Raw genomic sequence first — 26,570 nt, 5'->3', positions numbered from 1 at the left:
CAGCCAGACAATGAATTGATCTTATGGTGTGTGAATGTAATCTGCTGGTTTTTAGTCCAGTATGCCATCCTTCTCTAGCTAGGGAACATAATCTATTTCTGTACTTGGAAAGGCAAGTGGAGTCAGGAAGACACAAAAGTTCTACTACATAAACTCAAATAGCCTCACAAAATTTGGAAAAGGAATGTGGAAAGTCATAAAATAAGCTTTGTAGGTGTAAGCCTGGGTGAGGAGCTATCAGAGGGGCAGGAGAGGGCAGTGGATATAAAGCTGGCTCCAAAGTCAGGAAAACTCACACTGTAGCTCTTTGCCCATTACCGGCTATATGACCCTGAATTAGCTTTAGACAATGCTCTAAAAAGCCAAGTTTCACAAAAGCTGTTGATCTGCATTGGTAGAGGAATTTTTTTTTCCCAGGAAGATACCTCTATATCAATGACATACAGGTATGAACAAATAAAAAACCTGTGAAGTGGTCCAATGTGTTAGAGTTCATATGATTTGAAGTTATCATAATGCAAAATATGGTCATTTATTCCAGCACATGGAAACATACGGTGTGAATCTGAACAATTATTCAGACTAATCAAATCATACGCACTAATCACACAATAGCTGCACCTGGTGTGGGAATGGTATGAAACAAGGTCAAGGTGAAGTCTCCTTTTCTTAAAAGAATAAGAAGTGACTGAAAAAGTCTACAAATGAACCTCCTTAATTATTCACAGTGTACTGTTCCCATAGTCTCTCTTTTCCTCAAAGACAAGAGGCTTGTTGGAGTATTGGCTCTGGAATCAGGAGGCCCTGAGGTCAAATCTGGTCTTGGACACTCAACACTTACTAGCTGTGCAGGTCACTTAACCCTAACTGCTGCTCCAAAAAAAAAGACAACACTATTAAGTTACTATTTCAAGAGAAAAAAAAATGAAAAGTTATTATCAATCATCTTACTACAAAATGTTAAATTGTGGGATATAGGATTACGGGTAGACAAAATAATTTCTGCTTTGTAAACCATGAACACACAGACATCTTACCGTCAAGGACAAGGCCATGCAGACAAAGGTGAATTTCTTTATGTGTGTTGCCGTCACTGTGTTGGTAGTGCTCACCAGTTTATTGCTGGGATTATTCTAGGATGAGAAAAAGAGAATCAGTGCTAAAAATATCAATGAGCAGGCATTTGATTTCTGGATATCTTATTTTATTCTCACAGTATCAACCACGTGTGTGGTACAGCTCTGACTATACTCCTCTGCATCCTGGGATGATATCTGCTGCTTGATTTCAAGGTGACATAATTTAGAATTTTAATACTTGGTGGACCGCCTCACTTCTCCTTTCACGTCCCTGCCAGGCAGCCACCTGGCAATATACTTTTTCCCTCCGCATAATTCCCTGTTTCATAGTTAACAGGTGCATATGCTGCATCTGCACAGTAAATTGCAAACTCCTTCTTTTTGTGTCATCAGATGTGAGGAAGAATGTGATAAGTAGAGTCTGGCTAGAAGAGTCAGATGTTTTGAATTATATTAGTTCCTATGAGAAAGGTACTAATATTCTACCATCTTGCACATGACTGAAAAAAGGGGGGGAAAGGAAGATAAAAGCATTTATTATTTTTTTTTTACTATGTGTAAAGCACTGTATAAAGAAAACACTGGAAATACCAAGAGAAAAAGTAAGGCAGTTCTGTTCTCAAAGAGTTTATGTTCTAACAGAGAATAGAGCAGGGTTCAGATGGAAGTCAAGTGGAAATCTTAGGTTCAAAGAGTAGAGCTGCTTCTTTAAAATCATTATTCCCATCTATAAAACTATCTGTTTCTGATGGAACACCAATGAGACAGCAGGAATGAGAACCAAGGCTTCATTCTATGTGGCTCCTGAGGAGGCAGTTGATGGGGCTTCCTGGATGAGAAGCAGGGCTGATGATGGGGGATGGGAAGGGTGAGAAATGAGAGAGATGGAAAGAATAAGTCCTGCCATTTCCAGGGTTCCTGGGCTCCGGGTTCTGGACTGTCCCCAGGTCAGACAGAAGAAGCGGTGGAAGTAGCTTGCTTTTTCTGGCATAAGGTAATCTGGCTAGGTTGGCTTGATTCCTATCAGTGTCCTAATCAGTTGGTATTGATAGATTGGATGGAGGACTGGATTGTGGGAACCACTGGTACTGGGCTCTTACACTAACTTCTCTATTGGTGGCAGTTGCTTGGCAGGTTGTTAAATGAATGATTAAGAAGACCTCTTGCCACAAAAGGAATTTTAATACATACATGTATGCATATATATGTAACTATATACACACATGTATATTTAAACACACATGCATATATCCAATACACAGAGATATACAAATATGTATATATTAATACATATGTGTGTGTGTAAATATATATATCTACCCCAGCTCATCCTGGATAAAATTAGTCACGTAAATGGTTAATATAAACAAACCCTTCGGAACGTCTGGCTCCACTAATTCTACCTAATGAAGTATACACAATCAGGGCTGTTAGTTGTTCCATTTTGGATATAGGCTGGGTATTAAAGGAAAATCAAAAACTAAGATAATTGCCTCTCCTCTTTCTTCCCATTACCCATCCCAATAGCTTGAATGTGAAAATGATCACAATTAGATTCTTAACCTGAGACATATCTGTTCCTCCAAAGAATAGAGCCCCTATAGTGTGTCAGAGAATAGTTTAAGGGGCAGGATATTTCCATCTCCATTTTAAATTAGGATCAATATGTAACTGGAATAAATCAGGTGGCTGACTACAGAAATGAGCTTATCTCATATCATGGAAGTTTTAAACTCATCTTAGCAAGTAGGAGCCAGTACTGTGGCAAAAGATGGCCTGGCTAAGGTTCCCATGTAAAATAGACCCCTCCAGAAGGCTTTAATTTAGGATAAATTAGAATCCTCCGCATTTTAGTTCCATAATAATAGGTGAAGAATGCTGGACCTTCATTCTACGAAATACTACATTTCTCAGACAAAAGAGAGTCTAATGATCTAGTCATTATGATCAGTCAGATGCACTAGTACTAATCAATGGATCCAAGAAAAACATTTTTTTTATTCATGATACTGTGTCACTCACTTTTAAGCCCAGTTCCATCTCTGACACATGTTGTCTATGTGACCCTGAGCAGATCACAACTTCTCAAGACTGTGTGAAACTTTCTAAGGCTATAATTAAGCCAGTCAGTCAACAAGCATTTATTAAACGCTTATTATGTGCTAAGTGCTGGGGCAACCAAGAATTGCAAAAAATACCCAGTATTTGTCCTCCAGTAGATGATCTAATGAATAAGACAATATGGCAAGGTGCCAAACTACCCGCACTGAGTTTCTTCACCTGGTGCTTGTTATACTAAGAAAATCATAGCTCCAGCCCTATTCCATCCCTCAATTGTCAGCTCTATTTAAAAAGAAATTCTGCTTTGTATTGAAAAAACGATAAGCATAGGTAATCCCTGTAGAGTTAACACTAGCTAAAAAAGTCTTCTCAATGTGCATTTAGCTGAATTTGGTGAAATTATGAGAACTCTCATTCTCTGATATGAGAGTAAATCAAAGATTGGAGCTGCAAATGCATTAGAGATAATATCCGTTATGATGAATAAGCAGCAGTGTTCACATATATGGAACTGGTTACAGCTTACTGGAATATTTGGAAACAATGGGTGGGGTTTTAGAGGGATTCTAAATAACAAGAGTTTCTGGCTGGAGGTGTGCTTGTTAAAAGGATTTTTCAAAGCTTTCATCCTCTGGGCTTAAAAGTGAGTGACACAATATCATGAATAAAACAATATTTTTCTTGGATCCATTGATCAAAACCCTACAGTGTGTGTATTGTTCAGTTTTATTATTTCATAGTAGCCAAAAACCATTTAAAATGAAACATTCACAGTTAGGAGGCTTTGACATTTTAGTACTTTCTATCCCAGCAGGTTTAGTTGTCATCTAATATTCTCTGAAAGGTGGAAATGAAATCTTTATTCTGATGGATTTACTTAACAGTATGAGACTCTATGCACTCTTCTATCCAAGCCTCTAACTCCTCCACTTCTCCTTTTGGTTTTCCAAGTCTTTATTCTGCACATACATTTTCTGTTGTGAAATTACTTTTTGCCAGGGGATAGATCATCTAACTTTATTCACTTAGATAATTATTCTATAAACATGGAGCTTTTTACCAGATTATACATTTTAACTTAGCCTGTTTAGAATATCCAGAATTGCCTTTTAAGTTGTAACTTTCACTCCAATCACTTTCTCATTGTCCTCTCTGTGTATTACGATTGCTATGACTGGAAATGAGACTGGAGATGGCAGAGGGAACTCAGCATAAAAAGGTTCTCCCTACCCATGTAGATGGGCCCCTTTCCTCCCTAAATCTTGCCATCTAAGCCAGTTTCTGTGACTTGCCTAGGGTCCCAGAGCCAGTATGTATTACAGTAGGACTTGAGGCCATGTCTTTCCAATCCTAAAGTGCACTTTCTATCCTCTATTATTTCTTCCTTATTGTTACAAATAATCAAAATTCTACTTCTGTAGACATCCCTCTACAGAAGAATCTCTTCAGACCATTATCCCTTTTCAGAAGCTTCCTGAGGCCTTTCATATTATCTTTTTTTATAGGGTTAATATGAAAGACAACTCAGTTATCAATAATTTATGATAATTTGGATGGGCTGGTCTGAAGTTTGCTAATTTTAAGTCCTGTAGGCAACTCCAGGAGTCTTGGAATATTTTAAAATTTTATTTTATTTTAAACTTAAGAAATAAAGTAAGCATTTCCAAAACAGCAGAATAGGGGAAAAAAAGATGATTGTACATGAAACTACAGATCTATTATGTACAATTTGCTACTCCTTTTAAATATAAATGCATGAGGGGGCCAGGGCTGCTGGCTGCTTTTGTTCTGGTCCCATTTTAAATCTTATTTCACTTTCTATGTCCACAACCTGCAAAGGCTTGAAAGGATGGTTGGAGTTTATGGCTCTGGAATCAACTAACTCACCACTGATATCTCCTTTACAATCACGATGACATCTTGGGAACTAACTCCTGGCATAAATCATTGAGTTAGAAATAAGATAAACAGTTTCACAGCAAATGTCCTTTGTTTATTTGTACAGAGGCCTACTATCCAGGACCAGGGAGGTGACAGCCCTACTGCTGTCTTCCTCCCTAATCAGACTAGGTCTGGATGTCTGGATCCAATTGTGGGTGTCATAGTTTTGGAAGAACATCATTGCTAAGCTGGAGAACACTCAGAAGTAGGTAACCAGATGATAAAATTTGCCTGAAGACTATGACATATGAAGATGAATTGAAGATACTGAGGTCTGAGATACTGAATATTTGAATATTGAACATTCCAAAATGAAATAAGCTGTTTAAAAAAAAAAAAAACAGGAGTTCTTTACACAAAGGCTGAATGAAGACTTGCCAGAGATGTTAGAGGATGATTTTTTACTTTGACACAGGTGAGCCAGACTGGAGAGATCTTTTTTACCTGGAATAATTTGTGACACATAATCACATTTTACTTCACAGAAGCAGGATGAGGTTATGAATAATTATGTAAATCTCTGTTTCAAATTCTTACTATAAAACTGCACAAAAATCAAGGTTCCATTATTCCCCATTAATATTTGTAGTAGTTGGGAATCTGTTCATTTTAGGTGCCCATTTCATGATATTTCAGAATATATTATTTATGTCTACACAGATTTCTTCTAAAATCTAGCTAATTCAACAATGGGAAGAGTCCAAAAGTAGGATATGCCTCATTTCTATGGCATTTCTATGGCATTTCTATGGCAGCTGAACAAAGGGTAAATGAATATTACAACTAACCTTCTCATTGGGTCAAGATCCACAAAGTCTTGGACATGCAAATTAAGAGCAGATCTCCTCACATACATTCTCATAACCCAAGAACTAAATGTATGTTGAAGCTCTATTTCTAAATTTAATCTGTGATGAACCAAATCAGTTCCAATAGAGCAGTAATGAACTGAACCAGCTACACCCAGCGAAAGAACTCTGAGAGATGACTATGAACCACTACATAGAATTCCCAATCCCTCTATTTTGTCTGCCTGCATTTTGTATTTCCTTCACAGGCTAAATGTACACTATTTCAAAGTCTGATTGTTTTTTTGGTACAGCAAAACAACTGTTTGGACAAGTATACATATATTGATTTACTTTATACTTTAACATATTTAACATGTATTGGTCAACCTGCCATCTGGGGGAAGGAGTGGGAGGAAGGAGGGGAAAATTTGAAACAAAAGGTTTTGCAATTGTCGATGCTGGAAAATTACCTATGCATAGATTTTTGTAAAAATCAATCAATTAATTAATTAAAACAATAAATAAAAAGCACTAAAAAATAAAAAAATAAATTTAATCTGTGGCTTTTAATCTTCCCTGTGCAATGTAAGATCAAGGAAGCACTTGATTTAGATAATAATAGGGATAGCTGACTTTTATATAGTTCTTTGCATATATCATCTCATTTGATCTCTATGGTATCTCTGTAAATCTCTAGCTAGTTATGTAGGTAGGCTACAATCAAGCAGAATTTCAATATTAACTCCCCCCACCCTAGACTTTTGAGTATATGTTAGTGTCCAATATTGGTGTAGGGATTTTGATGGATTTTTGGGATTAAGTATAATGTGAGGTTCTAATAGGGTGATTCTAAGGTGATTTAATAGAGAGCCACATAAGATGACAGGAACAAGTAATGATGAATGTTGGAGGGGATGTGGGAAAACTGGGACACTGATGCATTGTTGGTGGAGTTGTGAAAGAATCCAGCCATTCTGGAGAGCAATCTGGAACTATGCTCAAAAAGTTATCAAACTGTGCATACCCTTTGATCCAGCATTGCTGCTATTGGGCTTATATCCCAAAGAAATACTGAGGAGGGGAAAGGGACCTGTATGTGCCAAAATGTTTGTGGCAGCTCTTTTTGTTGTAGCTAGAAACTGGAAGTTGAATGGATGTCCATCAATTGGAGAATGGTTGGATAAATTATGGTATATGAAGGTTATGGAATATTATTGCTCTGTAAGAAATGACCAGCAGGAGGAATACAAACAGGCTTGGAGAGACTTACATCAACTGATGCTGAGTGAAATGAGCAGAACCAGAAGATCACTGTACACTTCAATAATAATACTTTATGAGGTTTTATTCTGATGGAAGTGGATATCTTCAACATAAAGAAGATCCAACTCACTTCCAGTTGATCAATGATGGACAGAGGTAGCTACACCCAGAGAAGGAACACTGGGAAGTGAATATAAATTGTTAGCACTAATATCTGTCTGCCCAGGTTACTTATACCTTCGGAAGCTAATACTTAATGCGCAACAAGAAAATGGTATTTACACACATATATTGTATCTAGGTTACACTGTAACACATGTAAAATGTATGGGATTGCCTGTCATCTAGGGGAGAGAGTGGAAAATTTGGAAAAATGAATACAAGGGATAATGTTATAAAAAATTACTCATGCATATATACTGTCAAAAAATTTATAATTATAAAATTAATAAAAAAAATAGAGAGCCACAGGGATAACTGCACTGCATTAGGATGCTTTATGTTTCCTGAAGAAGAATCCTTCTCAGTTACCCAGAAACCAAGTCTGAGTTTCTTGATTAGAAAATTGTAAAATTATCAAAATACTGCAATAACTTTGATACTGAAGGTCAAATTGAAAGGATGAGGCTGGTGGGAGGGAGTAAAGGGGGGAGGGGAAGAGAGAAGTGAGGGATGATGGAGTAAGGGGAGGGAGAGACAGTGAAGGAGGGGCCTCGAGAGATACTCTACCCCACAGGCGCTCACCTTGTCAAAAGCAGGATAGACGGCTCGAATTTCAGTCAGCCAACCATATGGCATGTGACCCACAGGGTATGTAGCTGTCAGAATCGCCACCGCCTAGACAGGAAGAGTTAGCAGACTTAGTCTGGCATCAGCAAGGGTGCCGTCAGAAGCTGCCCTCTGAGATGGTACCAAATGAATGTTTCAGGTTTAGCAATTTTGAGACATCACACCTCACTGGGAGATTAACTCTTCACAAACAGAAAGAGCAGAATCTCTGTTCTCCAGAGAAGAAATGCCCAGGCTGCTTTTTAAACACACAAAATGCAAGGAAAGATTAGGTACAGTCTCTATGTTAGCTAACCTGGACTTTAGAACATCAGGTTCTAAGAGAGAAATAAAAAATAATTGCTTTTGCATTCATCTAATAAACTTATTTTAGAATATCTTGCCATCAAGGCCAATGCAAAATTTTTGCTTTCATGATAATTGTAATAGGAATCTTGTACTAAGGAAAATAATAATTTCTCAAGCAATTTAGTTTACTTGATCTTTTTATGTAAGATGATTATGTAAAAAACCAGGATGATAGCACCTCTAAAAATGGATCTCTGAAGCAGCAGCAGCTTTTGGAACTCATCTACTCATTTATCTGAATTAGGTCCAATAGGCAGTTTACAATATGACTTTTCCCACAATCTATTCCATTTATTTAAGAGTTGTGGCACTCTGTCCTGGTAAAATATAATCTAAGCCCTGACCTAAGCCCCAGGGCAGGAAAAAAAATAAAACCATCCTTAAATTTCTATTGCCAGCTAATTTTACCTTGATGTCACTCTAATGACTGGAACGGATGGATATATTGGTGGACATAGTGAATTAATATTTGACCATTACTTTGCAATCACAGACAAACCTGTTGGATGCAGAACACTTTTAAAGTGCATTAGAAATTTTAAAAAATTCTACCAGCTGAGGATTTAAGGTCCAGAGAGGTTAAGTGACTATTCAAGGTCATGTGGCAGGAAAACTAATATTTGAATGTAGAGATATAACATGTTTTCCATTGAAATACATTGCCTTATATTAATAACTTAAGGAACCACAACAAAATTCCCAAACTGACCCATGCTTGAGCTGATTATTACCTATTTACTGGTTAATATATGACAGCAAAAATAATTAAATGAATAGGACAACATTAATAATTTAATCATATATCATAATATCATAATAGTACTCTATTTATCTGGGGAATGTTTTCCAGAAAAATGAAATTTCTAGATAATTGCAACTCATTTGTATCTAGCTAATTCTTTTAAAAAACCAATTTTTTTACATGCTAATAATTTAATTATTAAATTAAATTTAAAAGTCCATTAATACTTTTTTGTCTTGAATGTTTAAAAAGAACACTGAATTTGGAATCAGATGTTATTGTTTATCTACCACAACTACTCAAAAAAGTTTTGAATGAATGAATGAGTTTATCATTCCACATAATTTTTAATTGATGACTCAAGACTATACCATGGGGCATGAATTTTTTTTTCTATGCTTTAATAAATTCATGCTTCACAATGGTGGTTGTAATATGTAGAGGTACATGATGTTATACTTTCAGGCTGTCAAATATTTTTTTTTTTGCTCCTTTTTTTGTAGATTTTCTCCATTTGTTAATGTGATAGGAAGCCAGGTGTTTAAATTGACAATAAAAATAGAAGCTAAAGGAGAGATTATGAAGGTTGCCTATATAAGCTTCAGTATATGGCTTTTTAATCTTTCAATTCTGGATTCTTGCATGTTGAAATGCCATTGTGTTTTATTTAAGTTATAGAAAAATTACTCCATGAGTTTTTGCTGTAGGATCTAATTTTTTGCCTAATCATAGTGTCCTTTTGAAGTGATAACTGAGTAGATAACTTTGGTATGAATGTACAAAGTATTACAGACTTTATGACCTTTGAAAACAACTAGCTCCCTTGCAATGATTAAAAACATAAGAAAATAAATAAAAAACCAAATCTTCCATTTTTATATCACATTCTTTCTCATCTCATCATGTGGCCTGGATTCCCTCTGGGCTAATTTAAAAATTGCTTTAATATTTAATTATGCTCCAGATTTTCTTTTCAAGAGATGATGGAATTCCAATTCCTGGGCAAAGGCTGGCTGTCACATTTTTCTTTATGGGCAACTTGAAATCTGCTTTCGGGAAAGCTGCTCTTACAGAAACCACCCAAGATGAGAACCATGGTTTTAAAATAAAATCCAGGAACCAATTGGGGCATAAAGGCTAATATACTCTTGATTTGTGAAGTTGTTTTCCTCCCATGCCAATAGTGAGATGCTTCCCAGTTCATGGAAACTGGCAGGATACATGGGACAGGATATATGCTGACAAGGCGTTTCAGTGCTCAGTCCTGCCCCTTCCTTTTCAAAAGCAACAAATCCAGAAATAGTAATTTCTAAAACATTCAGGCAGCCAACTTCTTTCCTTAAAGAACTGTAGTTAGAGAGGACAGAATTAATGCCTCAGAACTTAGTACTGGAGAAGAAATGAAGTAATGCTGTTTAGTCACTTGGAAGAAAATGGTTCTGTTCTCTGTTTTGAATTATATTTTTCCAGCATTGGGTTAGATGAATCAAGAAGGTAAACAGATTTGGGAGAGACCTTATATCACTAAAAGATCACTGTCCATGAAGGACAAGGTTTGAGGAATGGTGCAATGTGATGAAATGAGAAGGAACAGCTTCAATCCAAGCCTCCTTTGATGTTACCTTTAAGTGCAATTTTATGGCAAATGTTATGAATTTGGCAGCCAGAGTAAAAGAGTGATGAACTCACTGTATGGTGCAGTGGAAAAAATCATTGAATTAATTTCCCAAAGTAGCTGAGTGAACTTGGAAAAACTAGCTTTTTTTGGATTTCAGCTTTCTTACCTTTAAAGTAAAGGGAGGGATGGGACTACATTATTTTTAAGGTCCCTTCCATCTCTTAAAAGTCTTAAGTGATACTTTGATATCTTCCAGAAGGAAGTTTCCACTAGTTTCTAATTTAAAAGTGCGTTAACTACCATCTATACATTTGTAAATCCTTAAATTTACTATTAGATGGAAGTAAGTCCCAATTTCCAGAGTTGAACATACCTCAGTGGCTGCAGAACTGCCGCCAAGATCACGGGAGACAAAAAGGTTGACGATAGGTCGGCTGATTCTTTGAGTTGCCAGAATTAAAGCCAAAGGCCACCAGAAGCTCAGCATCTTCCTTACTGTAGCATCTCCCTGTATCAAGAGGTAAGAACATAAGTTTATTCAACTTTATTTATGGAAAAGAACTAAAAGTTCAACTAAAAGCTTTTCTTCCTATGGTTCTAAAGCATCAATCAAATCAATTCATTACTAACCCTTAAAATTTATAGAGGAAAGAAAAGTCTCCTTAGGTGAGCCAACAAACATAGAATATTATGGGAAATTAACTCATATAATTGGCAAGGCACACACATCAAACTAAGTGGATCCAAAACCCTGTTTTCCATGCAGGAAACATGTTTCTTAACAAGCCCAGCATCTCATTTCCAGCTTGTGATGAAGGATAAATTTGAAATTGGTCTCTATTTAATGGACTGTCCAGCTAGTAACAACGATAAAGGGTGTTTGGGATTTATTTTATATTTAGTGCATTTATTTAGTGTCAAGGAACTTAAACCTTAACCTGATTATAGAAAGTACAGGGAAATAAGACAGATTTCCAATTTCAAATACCTAATAGGAGTAATTAGTATTAGTCAGAATCAAAAAGAAGGCAGGTTGAATGCAAAACTTTGTAAAGTGTTCATAACTATGAGATAGCTAAAGAATCTCAAAATAAGGAGCTCCCACTGTTCTATGCTGCCCAGTTTTTATGTAGCTTCTTGCTTGCTTTCCCCAGAACATAAATGATATAGGGAGTACATTATATCAAACAATTTAAGAATAATTATCTTTTATCCTTCTAGGTGAGTGACAGTAATGGACTGATTACTGGAAAGTCATTCTAACTTGGTTATCCTGATAAGAATGACTGATATGATGCTTTCAACACCTTCTTTATTGATGTTCAAGTGGTATCATTAAATATTTAGCTATGGTCTGCCATGCTTTGTGGTATGGTATACCATAGACATAGTAGATGTAATGTTTTAATGAACTAAGTTTTTTTTATAGTATTAAAGCTATTCTATGAATTTAGCACGTTTAATCCAAACTATGAATTACCAGACTCAGAAAGTAGCATTCTATCTATGTTTCAACTGAGAAGACCCATTATTTGCTGATATATTTATAAGACTCTACAATGTGATTACAATCTACCCAACCTTCAAAAGTCAGTTCATATCTCACTTCATTCACTGAAATTTCCTTGACAACTCATCTTGATTATCTCCTTAATAGGGCATACAATTTAAAATTTCACCAAGTTTTGCCTAGATTTGTCCTTTAATTTATTCATCCACATTAATCTTGAACTACTAATCCAGGAATTTTAATTTTCTTTAGGGCAGGGACCATACTGTAACTCCTATAGTACTTGGTGTAGTGATTGACACATAGTAGGTAATAAACAAATTACAAATAGAAGGCCATGTATTCCTGCTGAGAAGTTCACTTCAATCTACTTATGAACACAAAAACATGACTTACCTGTAGGTACAACTTAAATGATGCCATATTTTACTTCTTCAAATACAAAATTAATCTTGAAAACAAGCATAAAGAGGATGCTAATTGCTAATGCTACTACTTATTCTGTCATGTGAATATCACTCAGCATTTGGCTTTTGGCTGTGACTTATGTGGGTCACAGTATTGAGAGCAGAGAATGTTTTTTTTTGCCTTTCTTTGTATCCCTAGAGCTTAGCACAATGCTTGGCCCCAAGTAGGAATTTATTAAATTCTCATTGACTGACTCACTGACTGGAGAGAACACTTTATCACCCTTAAATATTCTCATATTTGACGTGGTTCTGCATGTGAGCTTATTATGAGTGGGTATTTGCTCCAATGATGTAGATCATAGCCTATCCATAATTGTGTAACTTGTGTGATTCTTACCTACTTTCTTCCTTAAGTTTGCCACAGAGAATTCAATCGGTCAGTCAACAAGCATTTTTTAAACATCATATTCTTAACACTGCTCAATATATAGAATTATCCTTGCTTTTCTTGAAGATGCTCATAGAGTCTTCTATTGATTATCTGTTAATCTCATATTTATATAGTCTTTACTATTTATTCCTTATTTGTCACTGATAAAACAAAAACAAACCCCAAAGCATTATGTAAACATGAACTATGATAATAATACTAAATGTTCTTTTCATGGTGATCAAAACATAAGCTTGTTGTCTGAATTTTTCATTTCTACAGGGATGGAATTAAAACAACTATTAATTTGTTACAGCTTGAGATACTGAAGTTGTAAATTATCACAGCATATGATCATCAAAACATACCCCTAGTTCAGGTCCACTGCTGTCTGGGATGATGTCGTGAATGTTCCTGTAATAACCGAGGCAGAGGGTGGTACAGCGTACAAGTGCTCCCATGTACAAAGAAAGGATAGGAATGAGAAGCGGCTCTCTGCATTCCAAGTGACTATGAAGCAAAATGGCTACAAAAACAACCTGAGAAATCGAGGGGAAAATAAGTCAAAGGGAAAAAATTAAAATAAACAGTTTCTACTTGATTTTATAACATTTTTTCATTGAAAGAAAACTTTGATACAAATGGAACTGTTCTATAGTCTTATTTAAGACAGTTTTGTTTTAGAATGTTTTCCAAGATCCCTCTGTAATTTAGGATTAAGTGAGTAGGATATATAGTAGGAATATGTCAGTCTTTGTGCTACATTCAAAGTTAAAACCATCTCAAGGCAAGTCTGCAGACTGAGTTAAAATTCGAGGTATATGCCAAAGGATCACTTTTCTGTCTACAAGCAGCACGCAATCATCCTCATTAATGTGAAATCTGGAAAAACTGTGATTTGTCAACATAATAAATATTATAAATTATCTCTGCTTAAGACTTTTTCAGAAGCTTTAGCTGATCAAAAATACAGCATGTTCTTCCTAACCCCAGATCCCCCATCCCACCAGGACTAATAACCATTTGGAACAAATGCATAATATCACAGGAAGGTCAAATCTGGGAAACTTTCCAGAAATAAAGTTAAATAATTCCCATTAATGAGGCTATAAGCATAATAATAATAATAATAATAACAAGAAGACATTATTATTTACATAAGAGACAAATAGATGGAGCTTACTAAAAATATCATATGAAAACAAAGCCAAAATTAGTAATTAAATCTGCTGTATTAGAAAGGTGGAATACTGGTAGAGATGAGTAGCAAACCAGTAGAATTTGAACTTTTTTTAGTTCACAAATAATGATAGTCACAGATAATAATAGCTAACATTTAAATATATTTTAGGGTTTACAAAGTTCTTTGCAATGCCATGGACACAATTAGGATTCAATAAATGTACTGAGTGAATGCCACCAGGCCATGGCATTCCAAAAATGTGACAGTAGCAGGCATAATCAAGAAAGAGCACCTCACCTTGAAAAACGCTAATTTTTTTAAAAAGGGTCCATAAAATAGAAGTATAGAAAATTTGGTCATGCTAACCATAAGGCAAAAATACATATTAATCCCAGTTACCATAAACACATTGCAACGAAAAACTAAAAAAAGGAACTTTGTGAACAAGTATGGTTTGTGATATTAGGACATTTGCATACATGAAGAAATCAAAGAAAAAAATCAAGAAATCAAATGGAGATATAGAAAATGCATCTGATCTAAGTACTTTTCAAAGAAACAATGATAATAAATGCTACTTAATTTATTTGTATTCTGGACAGACTTTGGCACCAGTATCGCCATTCTGAGACCCAATGAATGGGATCAAACTGGACACAGATGCCCTAGAGGAAAGGGGGACAAAGGCACCACTAGAACATAGTGGTAATAGGAAAAAGGCTTCCAGGAGGACAGACACTGACTGTATACAACAACAGAGGAGAACTTAAACATACTGAGCAATGCTTCATTTTGCCAGTGGACATAATAAAACTTACTAATTTCTCTCATGTTTGTACATTCAAGTGGAAATTAATCATAAAACATGAATTGCAAACCACAAAGCACTTAAATAAAAACCTTTCTGAAGGACTTCCACTGGACATACAAAATGTATTGTCTTTTATCTTCAATATATGCTTCTCTAATAAAATCTGGTCATTTGATCATTTACTGGGTCACTCACAAAAAAGCTGAACCTGTGTTAAGTTCTAGAAGCTGACAGCACTGAGTTCATATTATTAAATTCCTGGAACATTTATAATGTTTTTATATATACATGTGTATAAAAGTAATAATATACAATAGAGAAAAAGAAAAACTAAAACAACTTTAAAAATAACTGACAAATGAATTCTGAAGCTCCAAACTATTTTTGCCTAGCAATGGCTTCTATGACACTACTTTTTTCTGGTTCTCCTTCCATTTCTCTGATTCTCCTTCTTGGTGTCCTTTCCTGACCCATCAATCATTAATCATCCTTCTCTCTCACTCTAAGTAAGCATGGGTGTTGCTTAAATTTCTGCCCTAAACTTTCTTCTCCTCTTTTTTTAGGTGACCTTTTTTCCCACCCACACAATTAATACCTTTGTTCAGGCTGTTATCACTCGTCATATGAATTACTATAATAACTGCTTAGTTGTTGAATCTGTTTTCAACCTTTTCCCTATTTCAATACACATATGGCTGCCAAGATAATTTCCTTAGATAGAAAACTGGTCATGTTAACTCCTTTGTTCAAAAATCTCTATCTACTAGCTATTGCTCTAGGATAAAGTGCTAAATAAAATATATTTAAAAAATAATTTAAAAACCTATTCAGGCTATAATTTAAAGACAACTACAATATCTCTTTGATTTGCCTTTCTAACCTATTTCATGTAATTCTCCCTTTCTAATCCAGCCTAACTAGACTGTTTATTAAACTTCATGTTTTATTTCTTGCTTCTATGTATTCTTATAAATTGTCTTTCATGCCTCTTCTTCTTTAAGAACCTTTAACATTCTACTATAATAGGAATTTGAAAACTGACTAGTACACAGATTTGTAGTTGAGAGGAACAAGTATTCCCTCTTGGACTAGACTAAAGAGACTATCAAGACGTTTAAACTGTAAGGTAAACTTGAATGACACACAACTTTTAAAAGGACAAATATAACCCATGAGAAACAGAAAGGGGAAAGAGCGAGGATTTCAAGAACCAGGTAACAGTGGTAAGGAGATAATATCCTCAGTCCCACATAAGAATTAATGAGCCGGAGGCTTCGAATTGAAAAAGAAGAGCCTAAAAGTAGAAAATTAAAAGAGGGTCAGCTATGGCCAAAAAAAAGGGGGAGTGATGGAAAAGGAGGATGAGTATCTACAGGCATCTTGGAGCAGAAGACAGAATGAAGCTACTGTTTCTTGTTCTTATATTGTAAGAACTGAGAGAAAGTTTTTTAAAAAGTACATTTTAAGCCCAATTTTCTCTCACCATGCTTGTACAATAAATGACATAGATCACAATTAGTTTTAATTAGAAAACACTTGAAGAACTTGTAGGTATTTGAATTCGCATTATTTGAAGCTGCAATTATCATAAAATATGGTTATTGGTTCCAGTCCAGTAGAAATATACAGAATTAATTCAAATAATGTGATTCACACAAAGAAGATTCAATATCACACTGAGACCAAGCTGGTTCCTTTTCTCTAAATATTTCCTATACCCTAATTTTCATCTCAAGAAGTACAGCAATGGTGGAAGAATGACTGTTCTAGTTGCTGGGGTTACAAATACAAAAGACTCAACATAGTTGCTGTTCCCAAAGTTTTCAGGGAACAAAATACCAGGGGCAGATATGATTCAAACATAAATAATTATCATACAATGTGATAAGCTTAAAATAATGATTTGGAAAAAAATTCTATAAGAAAATAAGAGAAGAACTAGGATAGTCCCTTACTAATTAAAGACAAAAAGCATAAATTTTAAGATTGGTTATGTTGGAAATGTGAAATCTTGCCATCTTACTGAACAAACCACTTCTAAAGAGTAAGTCATTGGTGATGAATCCAGCAGACAAACCCATATTATTATAACATGCATATGCTCACAATAATTTATATATAAGTTTTGCCTAATAAGAAAATTGCTTTTTTAATTTGTTTGCTTTTTGGCCCAAGCCAGTTTAGAACCCAAAGGACAGCCCTAGTTCTAGCTACATTTTAAAAACTGTTTAAGAACATTACAAGGTATACCATAAGAGATATACATTCTGTTTACAACAGATTATTTTCTTTGGGGAAAATAATGTGATCATTGTTGAACCAAAATGAGTCTAATATGGACACGGATAGATCATATCTGAAGTGTCTATAGCAAGGCAAAATAGTAAATAGATCAGAGTTTTGTTTATGCTTTTCTATTTTTAAAGATAGTAATGTGACAGCTTATAAACAATACTATTCCTTGATTTTAGATAGGAAAATAGTAACATAACTGAGGAAATTGAAATGCATTGTTAAAATACTAAGAACTATAATTAAAACAATATTTTTTCCTGAAAGATTAGATTTTTCGATAGAATCATAAGCGGGACTCTAATACATAATTTGAAAATTGGTCTATTCTGGTTCTCATACATGATCCTATACATGGTATAATTTTCAGACATAAATGAAATGATTAGAGACACATAAAAAAGCAATACTTTGAGACAAAAAAGTAGGCAATTATAAATTCTTCAAAGTTTTGGATGACTTAGGGACAAAAAAAGATGAGGGAGATCATAGAACAAAGCAAACTGCCATAATATGATTATTCTATACTCAATACAATGCATCCTACCATTATTTCCCAAATTAGATTCAATGACTTGATATAATATATAATTTATATTCTTTGTAAAATCCAATCTTTAAACCTGCTCAATGGTTTCACTGAAGTGACAGTAAAAATTTAAGAACAAAATCCCAACTAGGAGAGTCCCTTACTAATTAAAGACAAAAAGCATAAATTTTAAGATTAGTTATGTTGGAAATGTGAACTCTTGCTTTCTTACCCTGCCCTGTTTTTCTTTTTTTTTTTTTTTTTTTTTTTTTTTTTTAATTTTTTATTTTATTTTATAATTATAACATTTTTGACAGTACATATGCATGGGTAATTTTTTACAACATTATCCCTTGCACTTACTTCTATTCAGATTTTTTCCCTTCCTCCCCCAACCCCCTCCCCCAGATGGCAAGCAGTCTTATATATGTTAAATATATTACAGTATAATTTAGATACAATATATGTGTGTAGAACCGAATTTTTTTGTTGCACAGGAAGAATTGGATTCAGAAGGTAAAAATAACAGTTTACATTCATTTCCCAGTGTTCCTTTTCTGGATGTAGCTGGTTCTGTCCATCATTAATCAATTGGAATTGGATTAGCTCTTCTCTATGTTGAAGAAATCCACTTCCATCAGCATACATCCTCGTACAGTATCATTGTTGAAGTGTATAATGATCTTCTGGTTCTGCTCGTTTCACTCAGCATCAGTTGATGTAAGTCTCTCCAAGCCTCTCTGTATTTCTCCTGTTGGTCATTTCTTATAGAACAATAATATTCCATAACATTCATATACCATAGTTTACCCAACCATTCTCCAATTGATGGACATCCATTCATCTTCCAGCTTCTAGCCACTATGAAAAGGGCTGCCACAAATATTTTGGCACATACAGGTCCCTTTCCCTTCTTTAGTAGTTCCTTGGGGTATAAGCCCAGTAGTAGTATGGCTGGGTCAAAGGGTATGCACATTTTGATAACTTTTTGGGCATAATTCCAGATTGCTCTCCAGAATGGTTGGATTCTTTCACAACTCCACCAACAATGCATCAGTGTCCCAGTTTTCCCACAGCCCCTCCAACATTCATCGTTATTTGTTCCTGTCATCTTAGCCAATCTGACAGGTGTGTAATGATACCTCAGAGTTGTCTTAATTTGCATTTCTCTGATCAATAGTGATTTGGAACACTCTTTCATATGAGTGGAAATAGTTTTAATTTCATCATCTGAAAATTGTCTGTTCATATCCTTTGACCATTTATCAATTGGAGAATGGCTTGATTTCTTATAAATTAAAGTCAATTCTCTGTATATTTTGGAGATGAGGCCTTTATCAGAACCTTTAACTGTAAAAATTTTTTCCCAATTTGTTACTTCCCTTCTAATCTTGTTTGCATTAGTTTTGTTTGTGCAGAAACTTTTTAATTTGGTGTAATCAAAATGTTCTATTTTGTGATCAATAATGGTCTCTAGTTCTCCCTTGGACACAAACTCCTTCCTCCTCCACAAGTCTGAGAGGTAAACCATCCCATGTTCCTCCAATTTATTTATGATTTCGTTCTTTATGCCTAAATCTTGGACCCATTTAGATCTAATCTTAGTATGTGGTGTTAAATGTGGGTCCATGCCTAGTTTCTGCCATACTAATTTCCAGTTTTCCCAGCAGTTTTTGTCAAATAATGAATTCTTATCCCAAAATTTGGGATCTTTGGGTTTGTCAAAGATTAGATTGCTATTTTTATTCACTATCTTGTCCTGTGAACCTAACCTATGCCACTGATCAACTAGTCTATTTCTTAGCCAATACCAAATGGTTTTGGTGACTGTTGCTTTATAATATAGCTTTAAATCAGGTACACTTAGACCACCTTCCTCTGACTTTTTTTTCATTAGTTCCCTTGCAATTCTCGACCTTTTATTCTTCCATATGAATTTTGTTGTTATTTTTTCTAGGTCATTAAAATAGTTTCTTGGGAGTCTGATTGGTATAGCACTAAATAAATAGATTAGTTTGGGGAGTATTGTCATCTTTATTATATTCGCTCGGCCTATCCAAGAACATTGAATGTCTTTCCAATTATTTAAATCTGACTTTATTTTTGTGGCAAGTGTTTTGTAATTTTGCTCATATAATTCCTGACTCTCCTTTGGTAGATATATTCCCAAATATTTGATACTATCGACTGTTATTTTGAATGGAATTTCTCTTTGTATCTCTTGCTGTTGGATTGTGTTGGTAATGTATAAAAATCCTGAGGATTTATGTGGATTTATTTTGTATCCTGCGACTTTGCTAAAATTCTGAATTATTTCTAATAGCTTTTTAGCAGAGTCTTTGGGGTTCTCTAAGTATACCATCATGTCATCTGCAAAGAGTGATAGTTTGATTTCTTCATTTCCTACTCTAATTCCTTGGATCTCTTTCTCGGCTCTTATTGCCAAGGCTAGAGTTTCTAGTACTATATTGAATAGTAATGGTGATAGTGGGCAACCTTGTTTCACTCCTGATCTTACAGGGAAAGGTTCTAGTTTATCACCATTACATATGATGTTTACTGAAGGTTTTAAATATATGCTCCTTATTATTTTAAGGAATAGTCCATTTATTCCTATACTCTCAAGCGTTTTTAGTAGGAATGGATGTTGGATTTTATCAAATGCCTTTTCTGCATCTATTGAGATGATCATATGGTTTTTATTAATTTGATTATTAATATGGTCAATTATACTAATAGTTTTCCTAATATTAAACCAGCCCTGCATTCCTGGTATAAATCCCACTTGGTCATAGTGTATTATCCTGGGGATGATTTTCTGAAGTCTATTTGCTAATATCTTATTTAAGATTTTAGCATCAATATTCATTAAGGAAATTGGTCTATAGTTTTCTTTCTCAGTTTTCGATCTACCTGGTTTAGGTATCAGTACCATGTCTGTGTCATAGAAGGAATTTGGTAGGATTCCTTCAATCCCTATTTTTTCAAATAGTTTACATAGCATTGGAGTTAGTTGTTCTTTAAATGTTTGGTAGAATTCACCTGTAAATCCATCTGGTCCTGGGGACTTTTTCTTAGGAAGTTGGTTAATAGCTTGGTCTATTTCTTTTTCTGAGATGGGACTATTTAGACTACTTACTTCTTCCTCTGTTAATCTGGGCAAGCTATATTTTTGAAGGTATTCTTCCATTTCATTTAAGTTATCGAATTTATCGGCATAAAGTTGAGCAAAGTAGCTCCTAACTATTGTTCTAATTTCCTCTTCATTAGTGGTGAGTTCACCCTTTTCATTTTCAAGACTATCAATTTGCTTTTTCTCTTTCCTTTTTTTAATCAGGTTTACTAAGGGTTTGTCTATTTTGTTGGTTTTTTCATAAAACCAACTCTTAGTTTTATTAATTAATTCAATAGTTTTTTTACTTTCAATTTTATTAATCTCACCTTTTATTTTTTGAATTTCAAGTTTTGTGTTTGTCTGGGGGTTTTTAATTTGTTCCTTTTCTAGCAATTTTAGTTGTAAACCCAATTCGTTGGCCCTCTCTTTCTCTATTTTATGCAGGTAGGCCTGTAGAGATATAAAACTTCCCCTAATTACTGCTTTGGCTGTATCCCACACATTTTGGTATGATGTCTCATTATTGTCATTTTCTTGGGTGAAGTTATTAATTATGTCTATGATTTGCTGTTTTACCCAATCATTCTTTAGTATAAGATTATTTAGTTTCCAATTATTTTTTGGTCTATTTTCCCCTGGCTTTTTATTAAATGTTATTTTGATTGCATTATGGTCTGAAAAGGATGCATTTACTATTTCTGCCTTACTGCATTTGATTTTGAGGTTTTTATGCCCTAGTATATGATCAATTTTTGTATAGGTTCCATGAACTGCTGAGAAGAAAGTATATTCCTTTCTGTCTCCATTTAGCTTTCGCCAAAGATCTATCATATCAAACTTTTCTAGTATTCTATTTACCTCTTTGACTTCTTTCTTATTTATTTTGTGGTTTGATTTATCTAATTCTGATAGTGCAAGGTTGAGATCTCCCACTATTATAGTTTTGCTATCCATTTCCTCTTGCAGCTCTCTTAATTTCTCTTTTAAGAATTTAGATGCTGCACCACTTGGTGCATACATGTTTAATATTGATACTGCTTCACTATTGATGCTTCCCTTTAGCAGGATATAATGCCCTTCCTTATCTCTTTTAATTAGATCAATTTTTGTTTTTGCTTGATCTGAGATGAGGATGGCTACTCCTGCTTTTTTGGTTTTGCCTGAAGCATAATAGATTCTGCTCCACCCTTTTACTTTTAGTTTGAATGTCTCATCCTGTTTCAGGTGTGTTTCCTGTAAACAACATATAGTAGGATTCTGACTTTTAATCCAGTCTGCTAACTGCTTCCTCTTTATGAGGCAGTTTGCCCCATTCACATTTATGGTTAGAAGGACTAATTCTATATTGCTTGCCATCCTATTAACCCCTGCTTATGCTTTTCCCCTTTCCTTCCCTTTTACCCTCCTATCCAGTATTCAACTGGTAAACACCACTTGCTTTTCACAGCCCTCCCTTTTTAGGATCCCTCCCCCACCTTAAAGATCCTCCCCTTATTTTACCCCTTTTCCTCGAAATTACTGTATTCCCTTCCCCTTAGCTTACTCCTTCCCTTTCACTTTTCAATGAAGTGGAAGAAGTTTCACCATAAATCGAATATGTCTATTGATACACGCTATGTTCATCTCCCTCCTTTCTTTCTCTCAGATATAATAGGTTACCTTTGCCTCTTCATGAGATGTAGTACCACCACTTTATACTTTTTTATGATATAATCTCCTTTCCACCTCTAGTTTCTAAGACAAATTGTACATATGTTCTTTACATATTTTTTTGACAGAAGTATAGTTCTCAAGATTTCTTTTTACCTTTTTTAGAAGTCTCTTGAGTTCTGTATTTGAAGATCAAACCTCTTATGTAGGTCTGGTTTTTTCATCAAAAATAGATGGAATTCATTTATTTCGTTAAATGTCCATCTTCTTCCCTGGAAAATGATGCTCATTCTTGCTGGGTAAGTTATTCTTGGCTGCATACCAAGTTCCTTAGCCTTTCGGAATATCATGTTCCAGGCCCTGCGTTCTTTTAATGTGGATGCTGCTAGATCCTGTGTTATCCTTATTGTGGATCCTCCATATCTGAATTGTTTTTTTCTAGCAGCTTCCAATATCTTTTCCTTTGTCTGATGGTTCTTGAACTTGGCCACTATATTTCTTGGCGTTTTGATTTTAGGGTCCCTTTCAGTAGGTGATCGATGAATTTTCTCAATGTCTATTTTACCCTCTGTTTCCAAAACGTCTGGGCAGTTCTCTTTGATAATTTCCTCGAAAATGGTGTCCAAGCTCTTTTTTTCCTCCCATTTTTCAGGGAGTCCGATTATTCTCAAATTGTCTCTCCTGGATCTGTTTTCCAGGTCTGTTGTCTTTCTGGTAAGGTACTTGACAGTCTTTTCAATTGTTTCATTTCTCTGGTTTTGCTTGACTCCCTCTTGGTTTCTCCTTGAGTCATTCATTTCTACTTGTTCCAGTCTAATTTTCAATGATGTATTTTCTTCACTCACTTTTTTTATATCTCTTTGTAATTGTCCAATTGAGTTTTTATCTTCTATGGAATTTTTTTCCATTTTATCCATTTTATTTTTTAGAGAGCTGATTTCTTTTTCCAGCTCTCTAATCCTGTTTTCCTTGGAGTTGTTTATCTTTTCCAGCTCACTAATCCTGTTTTCCTTGGAGTTGTTTACCTTTTCCAGCTCACTAATCCTGTTTTCCTTGGAGTTGTTTACCTTTTCCAGCTCACTAATCTTGTTTCTCAATGATTTGATTTCTTTATCCATTCTGTCTTTGAATGCATGGGATGACTTCTCCAGGCTCTCTTGCCAAGCTTCCCTTTCCTTTTCCCATTTCTCTTCCAGATCTCTTGTGAGAGCCTTTTTGATTTCCTCTATGAGGTTCTTTTGTATTGAGGAGCAGCTTATATCCCTCCCAGGAGATACATCTGGGGACATTCTGTTCCTAGTCTCCTCAGCATTTGAAGTCTGCTCCCTCTCCACACAGAAGCTGTCAATGGTTAGAGCCCTTTTGAATTTTTTGTTCATTTTGTCAGAGTAGGAATCAAAGAAAACAAACTGACAAGAGAAACAATTGGTCTGTTTTGCGGGGGATAGGGCTGGATGGTATTAATGGGCTTCCTCTACAGACTGGGGGTAGGGCAGCAGAGAGCCACTAACAGAACAGCAATGACTGTACTGAGTCTGCGCTCTGAGGGTCTGAGAATGCACCGAGTCAGTCCAGGTGGGGGTTGGGGGTGGCCGGGCTCTGAGAGATGCTGGCTTTCTGGGGTTTTAATCTTCACCTCCGGTGTTTACACCCTCTCCACTGCTCCTGGCTTGCTGCCAAGACGGAGCATCCACACTGGGGCAAAAGCTCTTTCACAGAAACGGCAGAGATCGTACTCCTCCCCCTCCGGTCTGAGCTGTGTGAGCTGCCTGTCTTGCTCTGGCTGTCTGCCCTCAGTCTGCGCCCAGTCTGATTGACCCTCCCCCGAGCAAACACAGACCTTTTCTGGCGACTTTCAAGGATGTCTTCTCTTGGTGATAATTTGTGGATTTCTTTCTGGGTCAAGCATTAAGTCAGAGGCTTGTCATGAAGTAAGTTCTGAGAGAAAACGAGGAGCTCAAGCAGCTGTCTGCCTCCACGCCGCCATCTTGGCCGGAAGTCCCCCTGTTTTTCTCTCACCTGGGCACTTCAATATTAGCTAACTAAAATATTAGATTTCTAACATTGATTCAGGAGAGCTCTTGACTGAGAGCAAAAAGTGGGGACCCAAAGTTTTAAAATTCTGAAAGAACTTAAAAGATGTTAAAACACCTATTTAGATGTTGTGTGTTTAGTATTCAACCATGAATGAGTCTCACATTAATGTGAACTTCCTAAAAAGCCCTGTAAACAATAATAGGATACTAACCTGACCAGTTAAAAATCAGGCACATCATAAAAGCAAAATTGTCACTGTATAATAAAAGAGAAGAGTGTGTGTGTGTGTGTGTGTGTGTGTGTGTGTGTGTGTGTGTGTGTAAGCACATACATGAGCATGTAACATATATAGAAGTAGTGGTACAGAGTGGGATTAATGGTCAACAAAAAATTGTATTCCATCAAGTTGAATAAACACAAACGACAAGGCTTAAAATAATCTAATGGATAGAAATGCTATGTTAAAATCAATTTTAAGAGGGATTTCATTGTCAGAGCATATATCTATCTTTTTCAAATCCTCAGCAATAACAAAATTAAATTCACAAAGTGTAAAGGCAAATGCCATCTGATATCACTTGAACCATTTCCATTAGTGTCCTTGCCACATTGTGTAGGATCTTAAATTTAAGAAGGAAAATATTGGTATTTTTCAATACCTTACATTTTCTCTTGATTTGGAACGTGAACTATATTTAGCATATGCAGATTTAACTTTTGGCTTTCAAAATAAATCTCTAAGTACTCTCTGAGTTTTAATATCAATTTATGAAGAATGTAAATTATTTGCTTCAAATAAAGCTGTCAAGATTAATCAAGACAGTTTATTTGAGGCTTGTAATGCAAGATTTAAAAAACAGGGAAGACTAAGGGGAAAAATTTCTAGCTAATAAGTAAGAGTAGAGAACAATGAAAACAATACATCATCTATTATTTAAGTACATGGAAAAGGTGTCATGATCAGTAGCTTGAAAGTGGTGTCTTAAAGAACTTACACAGTTCATGTAGAATGCTAACTCTGAACTTTTAAGGAAGAAATAAATATTCAACAAAAGGTGATCTTGTTGAAGGGATGAAACACTAGAGTACATATTGAGGAAAGCTAGAAGTATCAAAAAAAACCTTATTAAGTCTTAAGAGCTAGGAGATGCCAATTAATCCACTTTTTCCATTAAATGAATATCACAGACTGTCAACTCATTACAACTTTTGGGAGGAAAATAATTAAGGCAAGCTAATGATCTCTCTGATTTTCTGTCATGAATGTATCTGTTATGATATTGTGCTGACAACCTGGATCTGGAGCTTTTATGATTATGGGAGAGAAGATGAGGAAAAGCAGAAAAAGAAAATAAAGGAAAAATAGTACTACCTTAAACTGAAGGTTATTATTAAATACATACACATATATTTGTAGATATTTGTATGTATGTATGTATATACATACATGTGTGTGTATATATATGTATGCTGTTTCCCCCAATTATATGTAAAAACATTTTTTGACATTCATTTTTTAAAATTTTGAGTTCTTAATTCTATCCTTCCTTCCATTGAGAAGACAGGTAATTTGAGGCAGGTTATACATGTGCCATCATATTAGTCATATTGTTGGGGGGGGGGAAACAAACCAAAGACAAAAATAACAACACAAGACAAAGAAAGTTTTTAAAAAGTATGCCTTAATCTGCATTCAAACTCCATCAGTTCTTTCTCTGAAGATGGATAGCATCTTTCATCATAAGTCCTTTGGAACTGTCTTATCTCTATTGAGAACAGTCATTCATAGTTCATCATTGTACAAAAATTGTCTTTAGACTGTGTATAATATTCTCCTGGTTCTGCTCACTTCATTTTGAATCAGTTCATCTAAATCAATCCAGGTTTTTCTGAAAACATCCTATTTATCATTTCTTATAGTACAATAGAATTCCATCACAATCATATACCACAAGTTACAAGTATTATCTT

At 35.1% G+C, this 26,570-nt stretch overlaps 1 protein-coding gene across 3 annotated transcripts in view; it reads right to left on the bottom strand.

Moving 5' to 3' along the window:
• ANKH (ANKH inorganic pyrophosphate transport regulator) overlaps positions 1-26,570 on the bottom strand; it is a 152,345-nt gene that overhangs the window by 42,564 nt on the left and 83,211 nt on the right. For all 3 annotated transcript variants that reach the window (XM_074279108.1, XM_074279109.1, XM_074279107.1), the window contains exons 6-9: positions 13,351-13,521; positions 11,006-11,140; positions 7,880-7,972; positions 1,038-1,133 (exon numbers count right to left, since the gene is read on the bottom strand). In XM_074279108.1, the coding sequence (XP_074135209.1) occupies positions 1,038-1,133; positions 7,880-7,972; positions 11,006-11,140; positions 13,351-13,521 (495 nt within the window). The remainder of the gene's footprint in view (positions 1-1,037; positions 1,134-7,879; positions 7,973-11,005; positions 11,141-13,350; positions 13,522-26,570) is intronic.

This window comes from Sminthopsis crassicaudata, chromosome 1 (assembly GCF_048593235.1).
Source record: "Sminthopsis crassicaudata isolate SCR6 chromosome 1, ASM4859323v1, whole genome shotgun sequence".
In the NCBI taxonomy this organism is placed as follows: domain Eukaryota; kingdom Metazoa; phylum Chordata; class Mammalia; order Dasyuromorphia; family Dasyuridae; genus Sminthopsis; species Sminthopsis crassicaudata.
This window is presented reverse-complemented; position numbering and strand designations above follow the sequence as displayed.